The following is a 22,055-nucleotide window of genomic DNA, read 5'->3' as shown; positions in this document are numbered from 1 at the left end:
CAAACCCACTGTTTAATAAGATTTTCTCGATTGTATCGATGCAATAGTATCGTACCTCCATGTTGCTTGGGAAGACGGCAGTCTCGAAACGCAGCTGCGAGATCTATGCAAATATATGTAAATTATTCATATTAAATGCTAACACATCGATGTTACTATCATTAAAATTACATACCGAAGATTACTCGATTCAATATCCAAAAAAAGATCACGAAAACGGGACGCGTCTGTCGCGCGGCGATCCTCGTCTTACTGCACTTCGTACAGTACATTGATGGCGCGAAACTCGCGCCGAATGATCACGAAGTCACGAAGTGGCGCTAGTGGTTTGATCTGAAACGTGACCTCCTTTCTTAGCGCAATAGCGCGCGGTTTTTAAAAACAATGTCATAAACGATCCACTATTAAATAAAATACAATGTAGTAGATGTTACGTAATATTGGAACATTGTTGTAAATAACAAATGAGTTGAATATTACATAATTCGTGTGTTGATCTTCTTTTAAAAAAATCAAATTTTTAAAGATTTATCAATTAATGTTACAATTATGAAGACAGCCTCTCCAATGTAGCAATATATAATTGTTGTTCATAAAGATTATTAAATAATTCTTATTATTAAATAATTCTTATTTATTTATCTGACAATTTACATTTAAATTGTTTTACTTTAATATATATTACTTTTACTATAATGTATGTGTATATAAGTCTTGTAAAATTTCTGAATGCATTATTCTCTCCCTATTCCTAAAGCGGGGAACACACACTTTTGCATAAGCGCATAGCCATAAGCATAAAGAAATTGATTGGTCCGCAAACATATGCCTAACGAAATGAACCAATCAATTTCCTTATACTTATGGCTATGCACTTATGCAAAAGTGTGTGTTTCCCGCTTAAACATACGGCATTACGGCAAATAAACATAAAAGCGAGATGGCTGCTGCCAGTGCCAAGTAAGTAAAAATACGTTATTTGTACTCGTGTATATATGGATTAATTAAAAATTTTTTTATCACGATAAGCTGACAAGATGATACGCTTATTCACAGATTAGAAGATTGCGAAGTATGCGGCACAACGAAAGCTAAATACACGTGTCCGAAATGTGAGGTTAGAACGTGTTCCCTCGAGTGTGTAAACCTACATAAGAAGGAATTAGATTGCAATGGAATTCGAGACAAAACTAAGTTTATCCCTATTACGTCGTTTGCCGATTTAGATTTATTAAGTGGTGAGATATTTTTTCTTTTCTAAAGTTTTTTCTTATTGCAGAAGGGACTACAATGTCTTGGAGGTTAATATTAAATTAAATTAATATTTAATATTTAATTAATATTTTGCAGATTATCGTTTTCTTGAGGAAGTTGGCAGATTAATTGATACAAAGAAACGAAATCCACAAAAGAAATATACACGTCAATTTAATCTACCAGTGGTAATATTTTTTATATACATATACATGCTATTTTTATAAGAGTACAGAAAAATTATAATATTCTTTTCCAGCACTTACATAAACTGAGATGTGCTGCATCTTGTAGAAAAACATCACTGTTATTTATGCCAAAAATCTTTGATCGACATAAGGAGAATACCACATTTCTTAATTGGAAAACTAATGAATTATTCTGGCGAATAGAGTGGATTTTCCCACAAGCTCAAAATGTAAAATGCGTTGTGGAAAGGTATTGATATATATGAAATATTGATATATCTTGAAAAATGTAAATAGTTTTTATATAATAAGCAACAATTCATAAATATTCTTTTTACAGAACATCAGATAATGCAAGATTATCGACACTTGTGGAACAGGTTTTAGATCCAATCTCTTTAGAAACTGAAACTGATATTGAAAAGTTAAATGTAAAATTGGCCTTAGCTGATAAATTACAATTTTATAGAGCAGCTGGACTAACTAGTATCAAAGTTCTTTTAAAAGCTGAGAAAATAAAGAAAGCAAACTTTAAGTAAATAATATACATTATTACATAATTTTATAATTACACAATTTAATGAAAGATAATTAATTACATAATTTAGAATGTACACAATTTTTAATAAAAGATATTGAAAGTTTTTAAATAATTTTAATAATTGTTTTCTTTCAGATTCTATGATTTAGATCTTACACTAACATTAAAGGAAAATTTGGAAAATAAAACTATAGTCGAATTTCCGACATTGTATGTTATTATGAAAGATCATTCTGATATATATGAAATTGTAGATACTGGTAAGTACCATATACATACAATTACTTTATTTATATTTTATTTGCATCAGCAAATTTTTATGTGAACATAAAATCTCGTAGATGAGGAAACAAGTGATATAGAATGTGAAAGTCTAGGAGCAAAAAAACGAAGACGAAATGAATTTATCAAAAAAGAAAATGAGCCAGTAAATTATTTCTTCAATGATTTTTCGGAATCTGATGATGAAAAGTTAGATAACAAACAACAAAAAAAGGAACATTCACCTGAATTAAATATACCTAACTATGAAGAATTATAGAAGTTGTGAATTCAAATTCGTAGAATATAAGAAATATTTATTTATATATGATCTTTATTGTAAATATATCTTTCACCATTATAGTTTTGATATAATTAAAACACATACAAACGTGATGACGTGAATGGTCAATTATAATACATATTTTTTTATTTGGTTCTTATGATTACTGATAATATATATATATATATATATGTATATATATATATATATATATATATATATATATATATATATATATATATGTCTGCACACCACCAAAAGAAAATATTATATAGTTAATAACAGATGTCTTTTTACATTTACTATTTTAATATTTCACAAAAGATCACAAAACTTATGACTTAACAAATATGTAGAAATGAGACAAATACAGTGATCTTTTTTTAATCAATGAGAAGAAATAAAATATATAACATTCTATTTCTTTTTTATATATTTGAGAAATGTATCTTTATCAAAGTCAATAATTTAGAGGCAATATAACATTATCTTAAGCAAATTAGGAAAAAAACAAATACATTACAAAAATATTATTTATATTAAAAATAATAGTATATGTTATTGTTTTTTTTTTTTTTTCTTTATAAGATTATTAAAATAAGACTCTCAAACAGAAATGCGATGTAATAAAAATTCTATATATCTATTCATTTATACATTATATGACAAAATTTATTCGTTTTATTTATGTCATTGCGCGGTGTTAAAAAATTGTTCAATATTTTATAATTATATACTTTGAACATAATTTACTCTATTATACTTTCATAAACATAATTTTGATATAAATTACTTTAGATACATTAATATAGTTACAAGACTTTCATTTTAACATTTTTTTCTCTTTATATGTATATATATTAATATTAAAATCATAAATACTGTATAATTATGGGTAAGATAGGCAAAATTTTTCTATCCTTGGAAATGAAATATCTTTGATAAATATTCTAAAATAATCTTTTGTCTGTATTGTTTAACTAAAGAATAAAGAAATACAATAGGAAGACCAAAAATGCAACAAGACCAGCAACAACTTTCACATACATTGATTTGCTATTTAGATGTCTTGCGTCTTTTTTATACTTTTGCGACAGCATTGATAGATTTTGCGTCTTTGTATCCAACTCTGTATATAATTAATGATATTATATAAAATGTATACAAATACATTAACATTTTTAATCTCAGGGCATAAAATAAAATAAATTTAATATAAATGTAGAATATTACCTGAAAGTACAGTCCCTCTTTGTAAAACATCATCAATATTTTGTACCATAATTCTTTGCACATCTTGTAATTGGCTGTTAAGGGTATTCAAATTTCTACGTGATCTACTGTCTGAGAAAATTTTCTTGGCTTTCTGGATATATGTATCTAAAGAATAAATATAATATAAAAAAAAATACAGTATACAAGTATACACTATATATTCAATAACATTGCCTATTACAACATACCAAATTCAATGAAGGTATAAGGCCTGGTTACTGTATTTACACGTTTACCATATTGAGCATGAAATTCTTGTGCAATATCTTCTAGGTAATTATAGGCTATACGTGTACTATAATTTCTTTCGCATAATACCAAATAACATACTTCATTTTCGATTAAATAGCTGTAAACAAATGCATAATATAAAACATATATAAATCAATAATATAGTATCAATAACCATCACTCACTGGAAAAGATAAGGACCAGTTTCTAGAGTGCATTTTGTAGGAGACTGTGGACCTAGTTTCCTAAATAACATCTTTGCTTGGTTCTGATACTCTACAATATTTTTACCATCCTGTAAAAAAAAAATTTTGTTCAATCAATGTTAATTCCAGAGAAACAGATTTTTGCTCCGAGTTTTCGTTCGCGTCGAAATAAATTTAAAAGTTTCATGAATAAAGAGAAATTTTTATGTACGCAATTACGCTTTTCTTAATGAGAGTTAACCGCGGAGGCAAAATCTCGAAGTGAGATGACATTTCATCATAACATATTTCTAACCTGTTCGTTATCCTGCATGGTAGCCGCCAGCGGCAGGCCGTCTGCTACTCTCGCGATTATCGTAAACAAGACCATATTGTCAAGATTTTGTCACCGATTTTTGTACGAGACGATAGAGAAAAAATTTTTATTACAATTCGTCGCGCCGTCCTGCGACCTCCACAGGCCATTCGCGCGAAACTAATCGCCGATGTGGCCGGATTCTCATCCGTACGTCTACTCTCGACGTACCACGTCAGTCGATCGGTCGATCGATCGCGTCATCCGCGTGCAAATTTCCTTCGGACGGGAAATTGGGCAATTCCCTCGTTCGATGATAATCATTTTTATTCGACCCGAAATAAAATAAAACAAGAGAAGGAAAACGCTTTGCTCGCTTGCGTATTATTTTTCAAACCTTGAATCGGATAGTGAATGCACTTTCGAAAGGTGCATACGTGTCCGGGAAACTCGTGGCGGGAAACTCGTCGATTCGTCGTGATTTCGAAAACGTTCGGATGTTTTCGGGATCGCGCTCGGGAGGAACAATTATCAAAGTGTATCGAAGTTATCAGATCATTGCGTGCCGATTGACGTATGAATGTCACATGCGATCTTCAGGAGTCCGCGATACTTGACCATCGTTCTTTGATATATTCATTCCTGCGTTTGAATCGGTTCAAACGTCATCGCGCCATCTCACGATCGGTTCGAAGCCAGCTCGAGAGTGCGTTCAAAATTTCTCTCGTCGTATAGAATGCTATTGAATCGACCAATCAGGACACAGAAGTCTTCGCTCCTGATTAGTCAATTAAACTCTAATCGACTTCACGGACAGAATTCTTGAACGAACCTCGACTTTGACGTTTATGTGGGTAGCGCGCTCGCGTCTACGGTTTCGCTCGCGTGGAAAGTCACGCAGCTCGGTGGTGTAGAGGAGGGAAAAAAAGTTTCGTGACGTGTTTGCCCGTCTATATCTTTCTCTTTCGTCCCGTCCATCTATCTCGCTCCCTCGCGTACAACGCATGCATTGAAATGTTGGCGTACTCGTGAGATTTGGGTCCGCGCGCGGCCATCGACGACGACGACGACGACGACGAAAACGACGACCCGTTCGTTCCGCTGTCTCGTACGAGGGAACCCCGGGTTGGTGGTACACGATAATGCGCAATCGGGCGCGCGGAGACGGCAGTGTGAGCGTCGATAGTTTAGGGTAAGTGAACGAACGCGTACGTCCCGCCGTCGAAACGCCGTTGCCTGACTTTCACAGCTGGTAGCCGTCGTTCGGTCGTAGCTGGTTTTTCCGCGTTCCCCGGACATAATTCGGATGTTCAACGGTCATCGACGAAGCATGTTCTCACTATCGTTGCTGAATTCACCTCAAATTCTCGTTATCGTAAGGTACAAATGCAGGAAAAATTTTTATCGCGCCGAAGGCGCTCTCGTTCATCAAAATTTACAAAATTATCTTATCGCCTTCGTATATACATACATATATATATATATATATAGATAGATATATATATATATATATATATATCCCTGCTACCTAAAGTCATCCTGTGTTTAAAAGACACGTCGCGACACGCGCAAGATATGTCCGAGGAAGTATCGAGTTTTCTTGTGCCAAAAATTTCCTCGCGTTGTATAAAGACTCGCGGCTGATGACCCATTTATAATTCACATCCGTGTATGTAGTAGCGTCGCGGTGACAAGCATTTCTCGAAACTACAGATATGCGTAATTGGGATTTAGCTGATTAAGCGCTTTGATAATTATTCTTTTAAGCTGACGTAAATTTTTTTCCGTCAATCAACAGATAGAATCAGAAGATAGAAAAATTTTGCATTCTCCGAAAATATACTTTTACTGTAATTACTGTTAAATTGCATAATGAAATTGTATGAGAATATATTATATTTTATATAACTCTATTATTTTTATTGACTCTTTATTGAAAATGTATACTTATGTGTATATATAAATTTATATATTTTTTAATTTACAGGTTTCAAAAGTAAAACAAATTATACTGTCCTATAGACAGTACAAATGTAAGTACTTTAATTTGTTTTTATATCATAAATCATATAACTAAATGAAAGGATTTATTAATCGTGTATTTAATTATATAATGGCAAATTTACCATGTCATCTTTGCTCCAATTATTGTGTATTTATTCAAAATTGGTAGTGGTTAATATATTTGAAAACTCTGATTTTGATTTTTACATATGGAAAAGAATTCAAGTAATTTGGTATTATTTGTTAATATCTCTGATGAAGGACTTGATATAGACATTCATATATTGCTTATGCAGCTGAGTGATTCATTCAAGACTTGAAAAGTTTGGCTTGATAAAGATTCTAAAAATACATTATACTATCACACGATTATTTATATAAATCACTTCATTTGGTTATATATATAGCATGATACAGAAAATAAGTAAACATAATTGACAGAATCATACCGATGTTGGGTCATTGGCAAGATCAAAATATGCCGAAGGAGATGCAACAACATGTCGACAATCTGGGTACACAACCACCACAAATGTATAATGTACCTGTCGAAGGAATCAACAAGAAACATTCCATTTATTGGTCTAATGGACAGCAAAGTATCAATGAAACGAGTAACAAGCCCAACACTGTGTCAGATCAATGGCATAATCAAAATTACGAAGCCGCGTCCCATCATCAGTCCGCGCATCTAGTACAAACGAATAATGTGAACGATACATTTAGTTCTTGGCCACAACCGGGCAATGTCATGACTGCCACCCCTAATTGGAGATATTCTAACATGCAAAGCGAATCTGTACATCCAAATCAACAGTTACAGCAGCAGATAGATAACAATTTGCTTAAAGACAACATGTCACATGATAATAATGATACTAGGTTTGCTGCAAATGAATGGCAACAAACGCAGGCAGCACCTACTTATGCTTTCGGTTATACAATTCATAGTGTAGAAAACAAATCGCAACGTAATTGGCAGAATCATACTGACATGTTGGGCCAGGATCAGAATATGCCAAAGGAAATTCAGCAGCAAGTCGACAATATGGGTAATCAGTGTACGCAATCACCGCAAATGTATAACACGTCCGTCGAAGGAATTAACAAGAAACATTCCATCAATTGGTCTAATGGACAGCAGAGTATCAATGAAATGAGTAATAAACCCAGCACCATGTCGAATCAGTGGCATAATCAAAATTGCGAGGCCACAATGTCTCATCATCAGCCCTCGCAACTAGTACAAACAAATAATTTAAATGATACATTTAGTTCTTGGCCACAATCGGGCAATATCACGACTGCCTCGCACGATTGGAGATATTCCAACATGCAAAGCGAATCTGTACATCCAAATCAATGGTTACAGCAGCAGGTAGATAACAATTCGTTCAAGGATAACATGTCGCAGGATAATAATGGTACTAGGCTTGTCGCGAACGAATGGCAAATGCAGTTAGCGCCATTCAGTTACGCTCCAGTAACTACGACTGTACCTACGACTGTAGAGAGTATTGTACATACGCTCAACAATAATGAACAGCAAGAGAATGAGAAACAAGTCACGATAACTTCATCTTATGAATCTCTTAATCTTGTGAAATCGAGTGACATTAAACCAATGATCGGAAATCATAATTTGAATTCAGCGATTGATAATGGACCGAAAAGTGATATTTCGAAAAATGTTCTCGGCGAGAACAATGATCGCGTTTTTGTTCCTACAGTGACAGAGGAATTATCCAGCAATTTCGGTCAACTTAATCTCGGAAACAAATCTAGGAAGCATACAGATTATTCGGATGAATCGTTGGATGTATATCTAAATCCTGTGGAAGGAAAAGTTCAACACTCGGCCACTAATTTTAATGTGGGAAGTCGTAGTAATCCCGACAATATATCCGTATTGCCATCGGATTATGTATCGAGCAGCATGGATAGACCATCAACACATTCTACTGACAACCAGCCACCTATGAGTCAAGATCATCCGATACCGAATACATATCATAATGTTACTAAAATGACAGATAGTATCTCACAAAGCGGATATGATCAGTGGTACAATCAAAGCACGCTGCAGAATGCGTGGTACGCGAAGGATCATTCACGTCTGCCTACCAAACAAAGAAGCGCTCCGGAGCAAAATGTAGAGAATTACGAAAACATTCAACAAACGTCCGACTTTATAAACGTAGAAATCGTCGTACCCACGACATTGCATGAACGCGATATTTACGGCTCGCGAGATTCTATAAACAAGGAGATGTTGGATAACGATCCTAAACCAAAAGCGAGTCCGAAAGAAAGTGTGACAAATGTACGGGGCTTTAGAGAGGAAATGAACAACGTTGAAGTACTGTCCATGCAACAGCAAGTACGGCCGCATCCGCCTCTGCAAACGGAGCAGATGCCGGACAACTACGAGTTTGCCTCGAACGACAGAAACACATTCTTGGAGACTGGTGAGTTAACAGATTCACATCAGGAACACGAGCCGACACCGCCGACCCAGGATGACGAGAATGACGAAGTGCCTAATGATATTCCTTTCCTGCGCGAAGTACCGGGACAATCAAGCACCATAGATCCACGTAGAAACGATCCTACGGGTCAAGAGAATCACGGGCAACGCATCTCCGATCCCAGAAGAAATGATCCTTCTGGTCAAGAGCAAAGTATACAAATCAGAAATATATCCGACAGGGTAGAGCGCCGCGATGTCCTTCCAGGTCAAGAGAGAAACGTTCCTCAGCTATTACGAGGCGATTCGGATACACTGGAACGACGGAATGACCCTTCGGGCAGGGAGCGTTCTCTTCCGCCGCAGCAGTCGCGAAACGATCCGTCCGGTGAGGAGAGATATCAGCCGCAGTCACAGATAATGATGGAACCGAGCGAGACTCGCGAAGTACTTGGTCGAGGCAACGAACCCGACGAAGTTGCACGACAGATTCAGGACGCGGAACTCAGACAGATACCAGGCGGAGCGTCTTCCAATGATGTTACGCAATTAATACCCGACGATAGGACGGCGGCGACGACCGGTGGTAGAGTAGTTACTGGTTCTCTTCCGGAGATCCTTTCTTCAACGATTCCGCAGGATCCGACAAGCGGTGATGCGCGAAGCAAGCGCGAAGAAGCAGTGGGTGCTTCTCTCGAGAGCGAGACGAACCAAGGTGTTTCCGCTTCATCGAATCGTCGGAATTCTTACGAGGATCAAGAGGAGGACGCGGGTTCTCGTGAAAGCCGAGACGAAAGCAGGGAAAGACGACGAGAAAGCAGTCCCGATCGCCGACGATACGAATACGACCGAAAGAATGCGTACTATGATCACGATCGCGAGTACGAAGACGATTATTATTACGATCGTCGGCGCGCAGGCGACACTGATCGTCCATATAACGTCGCTCGCGATGACTTTAAGCGACGGGATATTCCATATCGAGATGACGATCGTAAACACCATAGTCGTGATGACCTGGATCGATATGCTAGAGAAGACATGGATAGAAGGGTCAGAGGAAAAGAGGATTTGGATGAGAGGGATGGCAGAAGAAGACCGCAGGATGATCGTAGGAGAGAAGATCCGCGTCGTCGGGACAGAGATCCGAGAGATTACGACGCGCGGTATTCCAGGGATCCTAGAGATAAAGACTATATAGATCGTGAGAGAAGACGACCACGAAGATATGACCACGATTACGATATTAGAGATCCGTATAGAAGAGATTATTACGATGATCTTTATGGAAGAAGGTAAATTATATGTAATCCAAGTTAATTCTTATATAATATTCTAATATCAATGGTCAAATTTTATTCTATTAATCATTTTGATTGAAAAAAACTTCTCGAAATCTAAATCAAACATTTGAACGTTATTTGACATTTCTCAGATATCACATAGCAAAAATAAATATAGTTGGATTTCAAATAATGATAAGAAGGTGCTAATATACTTTTATGATATGCGCTCGAACTAAGCGTGCTATTATTTCTATTGTTATTTATACGCTATAGTATCCACAAGCAAAATCATTGTTTATATATTTGATAATTTATTCGATAGTTAAGAAATTTTTCCACTAATGTACAACTTTTAATATTTGTAATTTTAAAAGATAGTAATTATATATTCTTTTTTTTTTATTATTACAATAATAAAATTTCTTGGCTCATTTTGTGAGAATACTTTATGCTCTGATTATCATTTAGCATTCATAGTTTATTTTTTCTTTCAGTTCTAGGCCTTCAAGTAGATCTTCTTACAACGACAAAGATCGCGAATATTACGCACGTACAAAGGACCCTTACTATGCCTATAATAGTACGTATTATGATAAAAAAGTAAGATATGAAACGATGTGTTTTTTATATATGTAAATAAGCATTAAATATATATTTAATAGTGAATGCAAGATATGGTGGATATGATTATGGTGCTCTTTATGGTAACAATTATTACGCATATCTTGAGAATTTGCGTCAAACGAATCCTGCCGCTTATACTGAATGGTATCACAAATATTATGGCAGCCATCAACAACAGCAGCAGCATATTGCCAGAGGTGTTGGCAATTATCCAGAAGATAGAGCCAGTGTTCATTCCGGCCGTAGTTCCTGCGATGACAGGTGCGCTTTGAAATTCGTTTTTAAACTAAAAGATTTAAAAAGACTTAACATTTTTAAATACTCATCTCAATATAGTTCTTATAACATTCGTTGTATATTAGATTTTTTCCAATCCCAAGTGCATGTTTCCACTCATCAAATAAGGCATTATATGTCCCGCATTTTGGATATTCTGGATGGACCAGTAATCTGCGGGCGCATAATACAGCTTGTCACAATTTTAATAGGTGAGACCGAGAGTCTCCTCTCGGTTCAAAAGTCTTAAGCTAGACATGTTGAAAAATCAGATTTCCTTTCACTTTCTATCTTTACATAAAACTTCAGTCATACATACATAGTTGGCTAGATATTTGTAGAATGTGCACAGATACATGCAGAGTTTTTCATGATTAATGAGGAAAATATCGTTATAATATAACAAATCTAATATAATAAAAGAGAATACTTGCGTAATAGTAAAATTATATAGATTGTATGTGTAATTTTATTTGTCCTAAATTCATTGTACACTTTAAGTAAAACATGCTTGTTTTGTTTTTAATTATGTACGTTGATTTCATTATAATTTTATATATATATATATATAATGTCAGTTCTATATACGATAGCAAATGTATTTGTAATTCTTTGTTGCAAAGAAAAATAATATATATTTATTTCAGGAATACTAGTGATAAAAGAACATTGGGTGTTACGCATTTGGAGGATTCAACAATCATTTCTGCTCGATTAACACCAACCAAGTATTCTACTTCTCATGCATATGGTATAAAATTTGAAATAAAATTCGTATTATATTTTTGAAATTACTGTTTTGATATTCTTAAGACAGTTTGAAACATTAATTTACAGGATGCTTTTCGATTGGATCTTTAGTGCATGTTCATCCAAGCTATCCAGCTGATGGTGAAAGGGCTAAAGTGGACATTTTTCGTGTAGATAACTTGCTCTCACATGATCCTGTCACACGTGATTTACGATCATATCCAGGACCTCTAATTAAGTAAGTCGTATGAAAATACAATGTATATATATTAATAGTATGAAAGTAATATCTATAAAAAAAAAAACTTTATTGCAGTGGTGTAACGCATAAGAAAACTATTATAGAGTATTGCGAAAATAAAATTAAGAAAGCAGTGATGAATGAAGAAATAGTCGATCGTGCTTCATATATTTTGTTGTATGAATTGATGATTATGCTGATTCAACAAAACGGCGTAAGTATCATTTTTTTAAACTTTAGTTTACAAAAAATCGCTGTCGCTCAAATATACATTAATCTTGCTTAATCTGTTCACAGAACGTCGTCGGCGTTGACATTGCCGGGCTTTTACTACGTAACAAGGACACTTACCCTCACGATACGAGCAAACTCAAGTTTCAGGATGTAAAGCGCAGAGAATCGCAAGTATCACAACGATCTGGGGCGACAGGTAGCGACGGAAGTACCCAGGATATTTCTGCGCTATCTGAGAAACCTGAAGCCAAACAGCGAAAAACGACGGAACAAATAACAGACGAATTTAGAGATACATTACTTTACGGGCGGGTTCAAGAAGCATTAGGTATAAAAATAGAGCTTTTTTCTTTATATATTGTTAAATGTTATAAACATGTTACTAATTTCTTCTTTCTGTACTTATCTGTAACAGAGTATGCAATGAACGAAGGACTTTGGGGCCATGCTCTTTTCCTGGCTAGTAAACTAGATAAGCGCACTTACGCTTCTGTAATGACCCGTTTTGCAAACAGTCTACCATCACACGATCCTCTACAGACTTTGTATCAACTACACTCTGGTCGCGTACCTGCTGTAGTCACAGTAAGAGTCTTATTTCGATATAATATATATGCACGCATTATTTATCATAATATCAATTATTTATTTCCTTTTTCTACAGTGTGTTGCAGATCCACGTTGGGATGATTGGCGGCCTCATTTGGCTATGATTATCTCTAATACTTCAACCAATCCAGAGATTAATCGCCGGTCAATAACAACTCTCGGAGATACGTTATTTGCGAAGGGTGATATTCATGCTGCACATTTCTGCTACATTCTCGCGCAAATTGATTTTGGTGCTTATGGAGTTAATGGAGTTAAGCTCGTGTTAATCGGTGCGAATCCGAACAAACCGTATTCTGAATTTCTTACAATGGAGGCTATTATGCTAACGGAAATCTATGAATATGCTCGAAATCTTAGCGATCCATGCTTCACATTAGTGGATCTTCAAACATTCAAGTTTGATCTAATCGTGAAAATGGTGGACTGTGGATTAATAGAAAAGGCTCTATTATATATCGAACAGATTGCAACAAACATCGCGAACGATTCGTCAAAATATAAGAAATCTTTCATTGAATCAGTTTATATACTGGGTGACCGAATCAAGTACCATGATCCAATCTATAAAGACGCTACTGAAGATGCTACGAATTTAACATGGCTCAATAAATTAGCGGAAATTATCGGAAAATATCAGGTAATTGTAATGTATGTGTCATTATTTTCAAATAAAAATATATTTTAGATACTAAATAAAATTCTATTATAGAGCGAGGAGACTTCCGAGGAAGAAACGTACGCTTCCCATACCATTGTAGAAAATCAGAAAATTCAAAAAGAGATGAAGCAGCAACAATCATCATCGCAACAACAATGGAATACCATTCAACCCGATTATGGCGATGGACCTATATCAATGATGGAAGTTAATACCAGCGAAATGCAATCCAACTGGCAGCCGCTATCTCTGCCTGCGAATATTCAAGATACGTATGATCCGAACACGCAATATATGAGAAACATGGATGAATCTACTCAACAACAACAGCCGCAACAACAGGATTATTGGAATCAGCAATCATATTATCAAGGCAATTATGGAAGAAACGAGTCTACGCTATCTAATTGGCCGCAACAATCCATGCCAGGCATGATCGCAGATCAGACTGAGATCAATAACACGCAGCAATTGGATAAGTGGAATTTTGAGGTAAATTAAATGCATTATTAAGGGAGAAATTTTTTATACAAACTTTTTTATTCTAAAAAAATTCATTCATCATAAATTTTTTCTCACATACATGCATTCTTATATTTTCTCATAATTTATTTATATCGTACTAGCATTGCATTGATTCCATTTTTTTCATAAATATTTGTTGATCAGGAAAGTCGATAAAAGTATATTCTCAATTTAACTTATAATTTTTCGTATCTTTTATCTCGAAGCATTGCAATTAACATTTTTCACCTGTTTCCTCATGCTCGCTCATCGATAGACGGAAAGGGAAGACAAAACGCCTACCCCTGAAGTAAGTAATTACGGATTTATCTCGAATAATATTCTCGATTTTGAAAGATCGTCAGATGCTGTCGGTATTAGTTCGTTACGACGTCGCCGTAATGCATCAGTGAAATCAAATCCATATGTTGCTTCTGCATTTAATGATAACGATATCACTTCCGATAGAGAATCCATAATCTATGATTTATCCAGCGATAAATTCGGAATTATATCAAAAAACATTAACAAAAAATATCCTAAATTGACTACAAATTATCCGAAAATTCTACAAAACGAAAAAATTTGTTCAAAAAATATTAGAAAATCGAGACGCATAGATCCTATATTTTTAAAACCACCGTGCTCTCAACCACCCGTATTCCTAAAGTGTAAGATTAAGAAAAATAGTTTGTCAGAGAATAGAGTAAAAACAGATTCAGACAAGCTGAACGAAAATAACTTATCCGCGTTGTCACAGACCACGGATCTAGATATTCAATTTAGCAGAATGCAACTCGAGTCTCTCATAATGTCAGATTTATCTTCCGGGGCGAAAAAGAGCAGTGATATGTTCAACAGTGAAGTACAGACTCTAAAACAGTATTGTAACTTTGAGGAGAAGAAAGTTATGAGGGTGGCTCCGCATATTCGTAGGAAGGATGTTATTTGCGACACAGTAGACGCATGGTCGTGCGACAGCACTGGACAGAACATCTCCGATTCATCTAGATATAAACCACTAATCTTTGGTGGCACATATCCAATCGATTTACCGCTTAGATTCAGAAATCATAATCGTTTGTCGAAAGTTACGTCCACTAAAAAAAATATATCTCTGACTTACGACATTGATGTTCCTACGAAATGCGATTAAAAAATATCTTATAAATTCATATAACCGCGGTTTTTCTTCTTGTACATTAAATGTAGAAATAACATACGACTATAACATAATTATATATTAACACACACATATATATGCATACATACACACACACACACACAAATATTTTTGGATTCTTTTGTCAAAATATACTATAAAATTTTTTTTATGTAATACTGCACTAATGTCTAATAAGATAATAAAATAGGAACCGGAAGAAAAAATTACTAAGAGATTTATAATAAATATATGATTATTAATTTACATTAGTCCAAAAAAATTCAAATTTTATAGTGTATGTGAAAAATGTTCAGACACTAACAATGAACAGATCCATATAGTGTGATCAAATAGAAGCGTAAATTACTCTCTTGTTTGCATTAATTACATGATATTGTGTAATTGTACAGAATTTTGACATTATTTTAAGTATTATTGAATGTATATAGATATATTGTTACTGTTGGCAACGAATGTATAATAAAGTTTTCTCATATAATGAACTTTTTCTTGAACTTCTTGAAATTATAATTCTTTGTTATATAGTCTCATATATAGAATGTTAAAAAGAAATTTTCAGATGTAGAGGGCATGTAATATAAAATTTTCAAAGTGAGTGAAAAAAGCTTAAACAATATATCAATAATGAAAAATTTAGAATTCAGAATTAGAAGCGATTTTCGATTTTAGAGAGAATGATGCAGAGAATTATTACTTGCTTCTATTCATTGTATGCAATGTATACAAGCATAGATTTATTATATTTTTGCTTTAGTATTTTACGTTCTTCCATTTCCAGATACTTCACATTTTCGTCTACATTTATGCGCTTTCGAAAATTCTATTATTCCTTTCTATTCTATTCGTTACATCTAACGATTATCTTATTATGATCATCTATGATTATTATGTTGTTTTGAAGTTGTTATATTGCTATTTATTATCAGGTTGTATTTAAATCAGGTTTGGATAGGAATTAGTCTGTTTCAAACATCTTAGATAAATTTTTATAGATATTAAAATATCGTATATACAAATAGTAAGTTAAGAGATATTCTTTGTCTACATCTAATAATTAGAAACATGCAAGTCATCAGAAATTGTCTGATCATTAAGCTTGTATTGCTAAAATCCAAAATTGTTTTCAATTTTAACAAAATCTTTTATTCTTTACTCGTTTTAAAAAATATTACCTGTCTTTTATATGTTATTTATTTTTCTAATATGGATCCGATTTCCTGTATTTCAAATATCATCATCATAGAAATGTCATATCTTAAATAAATTTCTTAGGTAAGCAAAGTTTTTCATTTTTTATTGTAATATATTTGTGAGTCGCATATATTTTAGTTTCAAAATATTTCGAGTGGAGCATTTCTCAAACTTAATATGACATATGTCATATGTTACAGGCGAACTCGCATTGTTACAGTAATTAATGATAAACTTTGCTAGAATCAATTTACGATGATCAATCGTATATTTTATTTCAGTCAAATATGCAACCAGCAATCTCTATGACACCGTCGACGGGGAAGCAATACGATCCGTTAGAAGAATTGGACGCGCTCGAGACACCACGAGCGAGCGGTAAATCCCCAACGGAGATGAAGAAGACAACCGAGAAGACGGCCGAGAAAAAACCCACCAACAGCGGTGGCTCCTGGTTCGGTGGTTTGTTTAGTAAACTCGCGCCGAAGCCGAAGAATCAAATGATATTGCCGGATGATAGTAACCCAACGGTAAGAATCTGTATCATTGTGCCCGCCGTCTCTTCTTATCTCACTAGGTAGAAGTTACGATGGACGGTTTTATGTTTTATGTCGTTAAGGGCTTGCGCGGATACTTTTGGTAATAGAATGCGCTACTCTTACAACAATGATTATAAGACGGACGATAAACAGGCCAGTATAACGCAGGATTTCTTTTTAACTATATATCGTTAATTCCAGCGACTAATAGTCATTAACATTTTCCTAATTTTGTTTGCTAGATTTTTTTCCTAACAAATGAGAGAATATACAAATGACGAAGAGAAAGAAGTGTTATTTATAGAACGACATTCGTTTCGATTTGTTCTCATGTAATCAATCCTGTTGTCTTTTGTATTGCAGATTGTGTGGGATCCTGTTGCTAAGAAGTGGATGAATAAGGATGAGGACGGCGATGGCGGTGCCTCGGCGTTGGTGCCACCGCCGAAGACGTCTGACGTAAGTTTCCGTGCTCCAGTGATGGAACGCAATACTTGTTCGCAGCCGCTTCCGCCGAGCGGCGAGGATGCGTCGGCGATGGATGCCATTTCGAAATTGCCCACCGGTAATAGCAATATGTACAAATTGCCAAAGGGCAGAAGTATGCGTGCCAATTATGTAGATGTGATGAATCCCGGTGGGGGGAAACTCAAGGCACCTGGCATGACGTCGTCCACCCCCATGACATCTCCGCTTGTACCTATGGCTACTTCGTCCCCGCAGCTGTTCGTCCCCGCGCCAAGTAAGTTGCTGAACTTAATTATTCTTATTGGTCTCGTTTGCGCGTGAAATTCTCGCTCTTCAAGCTACGACAGATTAGATAATTCAAAACTCTGAAAAAAATATATATATAACTGAATATTAAAGGAAAATTTATTAGAAAATAAAATGTTATGCCTTTATCATGGCAGTTAACGATTCAACCGCTCCTGTGGATTTCTTGACTCCGGCAGCAACACCACCATCTGGAAACGTCGCAGACAATACGTCGCAAGCAGTAAGTTCTCGCAATACAAATCTACGTTATTTTAGAAATACCGAAGTATAATATACACATATCCATTACCGAAATATATAATTAAACAGTTTCTCACGTACATATACATATATGTCTCTCCCTTAAACTCATACAATACTTTCGTTATCTCTACGTTATGGCTGCATTTTGCTGGTTATGCAGCTTTCTCTCTCAGCGTGTTTTTGGAACTGTAATGTTAACATAATTTTCCTCTGCATAACGTTTCCTCTACAATTGTTGTATTGAATTATTTGTACACCTTATATTCGCTCCTTCATTTTGTATCCTCCATACATTGTATTATAGTCTCATTACAAATTTCTTTAAATTACTTGTATACTTAGTTTTATTTAAAATTATTGTGTACAATTACTACACGTGTTTTAATAATTATAATTACTACACGTACTTAACGGAGATAAATTTCGTAGATTCTCACGAGGTATATAAATCTATGAATTACAAACTGCTCCAAATCATTGTGCAACTCCCTCTTATTTAAATAGAAAAACGATTAATAATGTTAATTGAAATACACACAACTCTTTATCGCTTTCTATTTTAGTGACAGTAATACCTAATTGGATCTCCACGTTGCTACAGATATTTTTTCTTTCGTGTATCTCTGTTTTAATCTTATCCTTCTTTTTATGTTCTTTTATGCAAGCAGTCGGGGAAGCCAAATGATGTAGCCAAATAATAATTATTGCCGATAGTAAGGACATTCATTTTATTAATTTTACATATCATTATTTGATGTTTTGGGCACGCACGCTTTCTTACCCACCGCTTGCGAAAATATAACGTTCGTGTATAAAGCTTTCTTGCGTAAAAAGAACGTCAATCATGTTGCATTTGACACAATAGAAATTAATTATTAACGCTTTGTGTGATTTTAATTCACTTTGCATGTGTGAAATCATTTTGTTATCAATTTTTTTATTATATAACATAACAACAGAAAGTTAATAATGAAATATAAGTAGTAACATTTGAATAACTGTGAATAATTTTATGTATATTTTTTATAAAATATTCCATTAATCATTCGTATATTTGCACTAATCGAAGCATGAGAGAAAATGTTTTCTGGATTTGCTTAAACGCGTATAGTACACGTAAACATAAATCGCATAATACCGATTTTTATTATATCTTTTACATTGTAAAGTAGCTTTTTCCTTGATGCTTTATTAATTCATTAACGTTACGAGGAAAAATACAATGTAAATAATCGCGTATAAATCGGTATTATCGTTCGAAGGTACATACATAAGATAAGACTTAGCTAATCACCCAGCGATTTGGCGAATATTTATTAGTGAGACAACATTATTATATGACATAGCTCTCGTTGGAGCTCGACCAGCTCGTTATCGCGAGAGGTGCAAAGCTACACAATGAGGGATCCGCGGCTTCTTCAACGGAACAAGGTAATCCAGTGACAGTAACTTTCTCTGCATTTTCAAGGTGATTTTTTTTTTTTTAAATTGTTACCGCAAAATGCTAAGTTAGTACGTTCTTTTCAAACTAATAAGTTTGCTCATGTGCGCCGAATATAAGACTTTTATCATAATTCTCTCAACGATGCTTCTATTAAAAAAATTAGCTTACGCTTATCAGTCATTGTCAATCACTATCCTCATAAGATCATTAATCAAAATCGTAGAGACATGGGAGAAAGCTTGGTGAAGGATGTTGGGTTCAAATTCAGGTTTTAAAATAAGTTTGTTTGTCATCAATTTCCTTTATATTTTCCTGATATATTTAAGACATATATGATCGTTCTCTAGTTTATGTTATATCTTTCTTATGTTGTGTAAAAATTGTAAATGTGAAATTACATACTTCCAGTAACAGAATACATAAAAAAAATATATTTCTTTACTGCTTACATGTACGTTACAGCTAATACAAACAATAATTGCAAAATAGAAATTTCGAAAATTTGGAGCGATTAGAGAAAACTTACTTTCATCTCTAATGCATTATATTATGTAACGTTAACTTTTTCCATGGTATAACTAACTTTACATGCTTTAAGCTAAGAATAATTTCTAGGGACCAATGATGTTCAACCCGAGTGAGATGAAGGATCGTTCGGTGAAGAACATGCCACCTAGCAGATATCCTCCGCGATAATCTTTGCTTATGCAAATAATTAGTTATTAAAATTAGGAGATTTTTTTTTTTATCATCTCGCAGTTGTGTTTAATATGAATATATATTTGTTTTTGTATAGAAAACGTGACAACAACAGTACATTCTTTAGAATGATGATATACACACGGTGCACAGTTCTCTTTCGAGAAAGGATGTACATACTTAAATAACGTAAGGATTCGGAAGATGTCATTCTTACGATGTCCTGTACATTTCGTTGTCTAGATAAATTTTTACATTGAATTTTGTTCGATTTTGTCTCATTGTTATATTTATCGTGTCAAATAAAAAATTGCATTGAAAAATATTCAGTAAATAAGATTTCCATACAATAGAAGGATATACAATTTTAATGGTGCAATGTGAGAGATAGCAGAAATAAATAACTCAAATATGCGTTTTGCAATTTGTAAATTAAAATTTTTTCCACTTATCGAAAAAAAAGAATGTGCTTTTGTTTGATAAATTTTCATGGAATGTTTCATTAATGAATTTATTTGAAAGTTGTTGGTTTCCGCATATTTTTAGAAACGCGAAATTTTCCATCGAATAATTATCGCTATTTTTGCGTTACTGCGTCGAATGAGTTATTATCATGTTATGTAAAAATGCGCGAGTGCATTCCCATTATTATTACTATATTATATATTATATTCGCTTAGCTTGTAAGTATTGTCATTCTTTCGGATTCGATGACATCTATCGACGCGAAAATTTCAAGTTCTGTGCGTGCTATTTGAATTATCCGAGTGAGATATAAAGAAGTTTTTATCTACAACTTGCAATCACAGATTTAATTAAGTTACGATTGAAGACCTTTTCATTGAAGAGTGTCTTGTAGATGTACGATATATAGAGCGAGGATTGCGTAGCGCAGATTGTAGCTTAATTACAGAATTGGTTACAATACGGCCTTGTCGGTATATGTGTTGTAATACTAAGTCTGATTTTATATATCAGGAAGAAGGGAATATTGTGTGCAGCGCCGGTGAATAAAACATGTTAGGAATATGAAATATGAAAATTTTATCGATCGTAAGGGCAAGAAAATCGCGTTTACGAGAAGTGTATAATAGAGAGAAATACTGTTATTAAATGTCAGATTATATATTATATAATATTGATACACCAATAATACGCAACTGCCATCAACGTGGATAGTGCGAAGAGTGATGAAGAGCGTTTGTATCGCATTTCCATTGTGTTTCAATCGCATTAGATTTATAAGATACATCCGTTGGTGTCTATCTCCGCGAGGGATTCGATAATATTAGAAGGTTGTGAGAACTCTCTCTTTTTGATGAGAGATGCGTAAAGAGAAAAGCATTTTAGCCAAGAAATAAGTGATCTTAACGCTTTTCCGTATACGCTAGGATATTTTTACTGAAAATTAAGTATCTTAAAATACTCAATTTTCAATAAACAGGATGACCTTCTTCCTGTTTTAATGAATACTGTTACGTGAATTGTTCACGGCGAATGTGGTTCTAAAATAGTTTTATTGAAAATATCATTTTTGGCTCGTCCTACGATTTTTCTTGATATTAAACTTCCCCTCAAAATTTTTAAATAAGATAAAAATTTTCGACAGAATCCTTCGGATAGTAGTATATTTCTAGCATATAAATCTCCGATCTTTTTTGCCATTGATCACAATTAGAACAGACTGAGAGATTTTTGTAAATTATGACTCGTAATACATTTTATAATTATGACATACGCGTATTAAATGTATTGTAAGTGTGCATATATATGTATATACTATATA

The 22,055-nt window shown here is 34.1% G+C and overlaps 4 protein-coding genes across 8 annotated transcripts in view; 2 read left to right on the top strand and 2 right to left on the bottom strand.

Annotated features, from left to right (window-relative positions):
• Positions 1-759: 759 nt before the first annotated feature.
• Positions 760-2,640, top strand: LOC126854073 (box C/D snoRNA protein 1). Its single transcript, XM_050600474.1, has 7 exons — positions 760-960; positions 1,057-1,238; positions 1,351-1,442; positions 1,514-1,692; positions 1,783-1,977; positions 2,119-2,243; positions 2,325-2,640. The coding sequence occupies exons 1-7, from the start codon at positions 941-943 to the stop codon at positions 2,522-2,524; spliced, it is 993 nt and encodes a 330-aa protein (XP_050456431.1). The 5' UTR covers positions 760-940; the 3' UTR covers positions 2,525-2,640.
• A 448-nt stretch (positions 2,641-3,088) lies between these two features.
• On the bottom strand, positions 3,089-4,869 carry LOC126854070 (vesicle-trafficking protein SEC22b). The gene is made up of 5 exons (XM_050600471.1): positions 4,535-4,869; positions 4,219-4,328; positions 3,991-4,151; positions 3,761-3,907; positions 3,089-3,656 (listed from the first exon to the last, which is right to left on the bottom strand). The coding sequence occupies exons 1-5, from the start codon at positions 4,607-4,609 to the stop codon at positions 3,508-3,510; spliced, it is 642 nt and encodes a 213-aa protein (XP_050456428.1). The 5' UTR covers positions 4,610-4,869; the 3' UTR covers positions 3,089-3,507.
• Positions 4,870-5,387: 518 nt separating this feature from the next.
• Positions 5,388-21,914, top strand: LOC126854026 (protein transport protein Sec16A). Of its 5 annotated transcripts, XM_050600356.1 has the most exons (18): positions 5,389-5,726; positions 6,522-6,567; positions 6,980-10,300; positions 10,786-10,871; positions 10,954-11,176; positions 11,839-11,942; positions 12,029-12,179; positions 12,258-12,396; positions 12,480-12,744; positions 12,832-13,001; positions 13,081-13,665; positions 13,738-14,178; positions 14,468-14,500; positions 16,849-17,097; positions 17,470-17,848; positions 18,018-18,093; positions 19,473-19,557; positions 20,186-21,914. In XM_050600356.1, exons 3-18 carry the CDS (start codon positions 6,990-6,992, stop codon positions 20,264-20,266), a joined length of 6,378 nt encoding a protein of 2,125 aa, XP_050456313.1. In that variant the 5' UTR covers positions 5,389-5,726; positions 6,522-6,567; positions 6,980-6,989; the 3' UTR covers positions 20,267-21,914. The 5 variants fall into 5 exon arrangements, with proteins under 5 accessions (XP_050456312.1, XP_050456313.1, XP_050456309.1 ...); XM_050600352.1 differs by lacking the exon at positions 19,473-19,557 and having other exon boundaries at positions 5,390-5,726; positions 18,018-18,103; XM_050600353.1 differs by lacking the exons at positions 5,389-5,726; positions 19,473-19,557 and adding an exon at positions 5,808-5,914 and having other exon boundaries at positions 18,018-18,103.
• Positions 11,228-22,055, bottom strand: part of LOC126854033 (homeobox protein extradenticle) — a 59,975-nt gene continuing 49,147 nt past the window's right edge. The window contains exon 9 of the mRNA XM_050600378.1: positions 11,228-11,365. Within this exon, the coding sequence (XP_050456335.1) occupies positions 11,324-11,365 (42 nt within the window). The 3' untranslated portion in view covers positions 11,228-11,323. The remainder of the gene's footprint in view (positions 11,366-22,055) is intronic.

Source organism: Cataglyphis hispanica, chromosome 13 (assembly GCF_021464435.1).
Source record: "Cataglyphis hispanica isolate Lineage 1 chromosome 13, ULB_Chis1_1.0, whole genome shotgun sequence".
In the NCBI taxonomy this organism is placed as follows: domain Eukaryota; kingdom Metazoa; phylum Arthropoda; class Insecta; order Hymenoptera; family Formicidae; genus Cataglyphis; species Cataglyphis hispanica.
This window is presented reverse-complemented; position numbering and strand designations above follow the sequence as displayed.

Bases quoted from the DNA above. Each gene is read 5' to 3' on its own strand.
- LOC126854026 (XM_050600356.1), top strand. From the start codon at position 6,990: ATGTTGGGTCATTGGCAAGATCAAAATATGCCGAAGGAGATGCAACAA. The intron at 17,098-17,469 runs GTAAGAATCTGT...TTTGTATTGCAG, and splicing joins CGGATGATAGTAACCCAACG to ATTGTGTGGGATCCTGTTGC. The intron at 17,849-18,017 runs GTAAGTTGCTGA...TTATCATGGCAG, and splicing joins GCTGTTCGTCCCCGCGCCAA to TTAACGATTCAACCGCTCCT.
- LOC126854070 (XM_050600471.1), bottom strand. From the start codon at position 4,609: ATGGTCTTGTTTACGATAATCGCGAGAGTAGCAGACGGCCTGCCGCTG. The intron at 4,329-4,534 runs GTTAGAAATATG...TTTTTTTTACAG, and splicing joins CCATGCAGGATAACGAACAG to GATGGTAAAAATATTGTAGA. The intron at 3,657-3,760 runs GTAATATTCTAC...AATTATATACAG, and splicing joins AAGAGGGACTGTACTTTCAG to AGTTGGATACAAAGACGCAA.
- LOC126854073 (XM_050600474.1), top strand. From the start codon at position 941: ATGGCTGCTGCCAGTGCCAA. The intron at 1,978-2,118 runs GTAAATAATATA...GTTTTCTTTCAG, and splicing joins ATAAAGAAAGCAAACTTTAA to ATTCTATGATTTAGATCTTA. The intron at 2,244-2,324 runs GTAAGTACCATA...AAAATCTCGTAG, and splicing joins ATATGAAATTGTAGATACTG to ATGAGGAAACAAGTGATATA.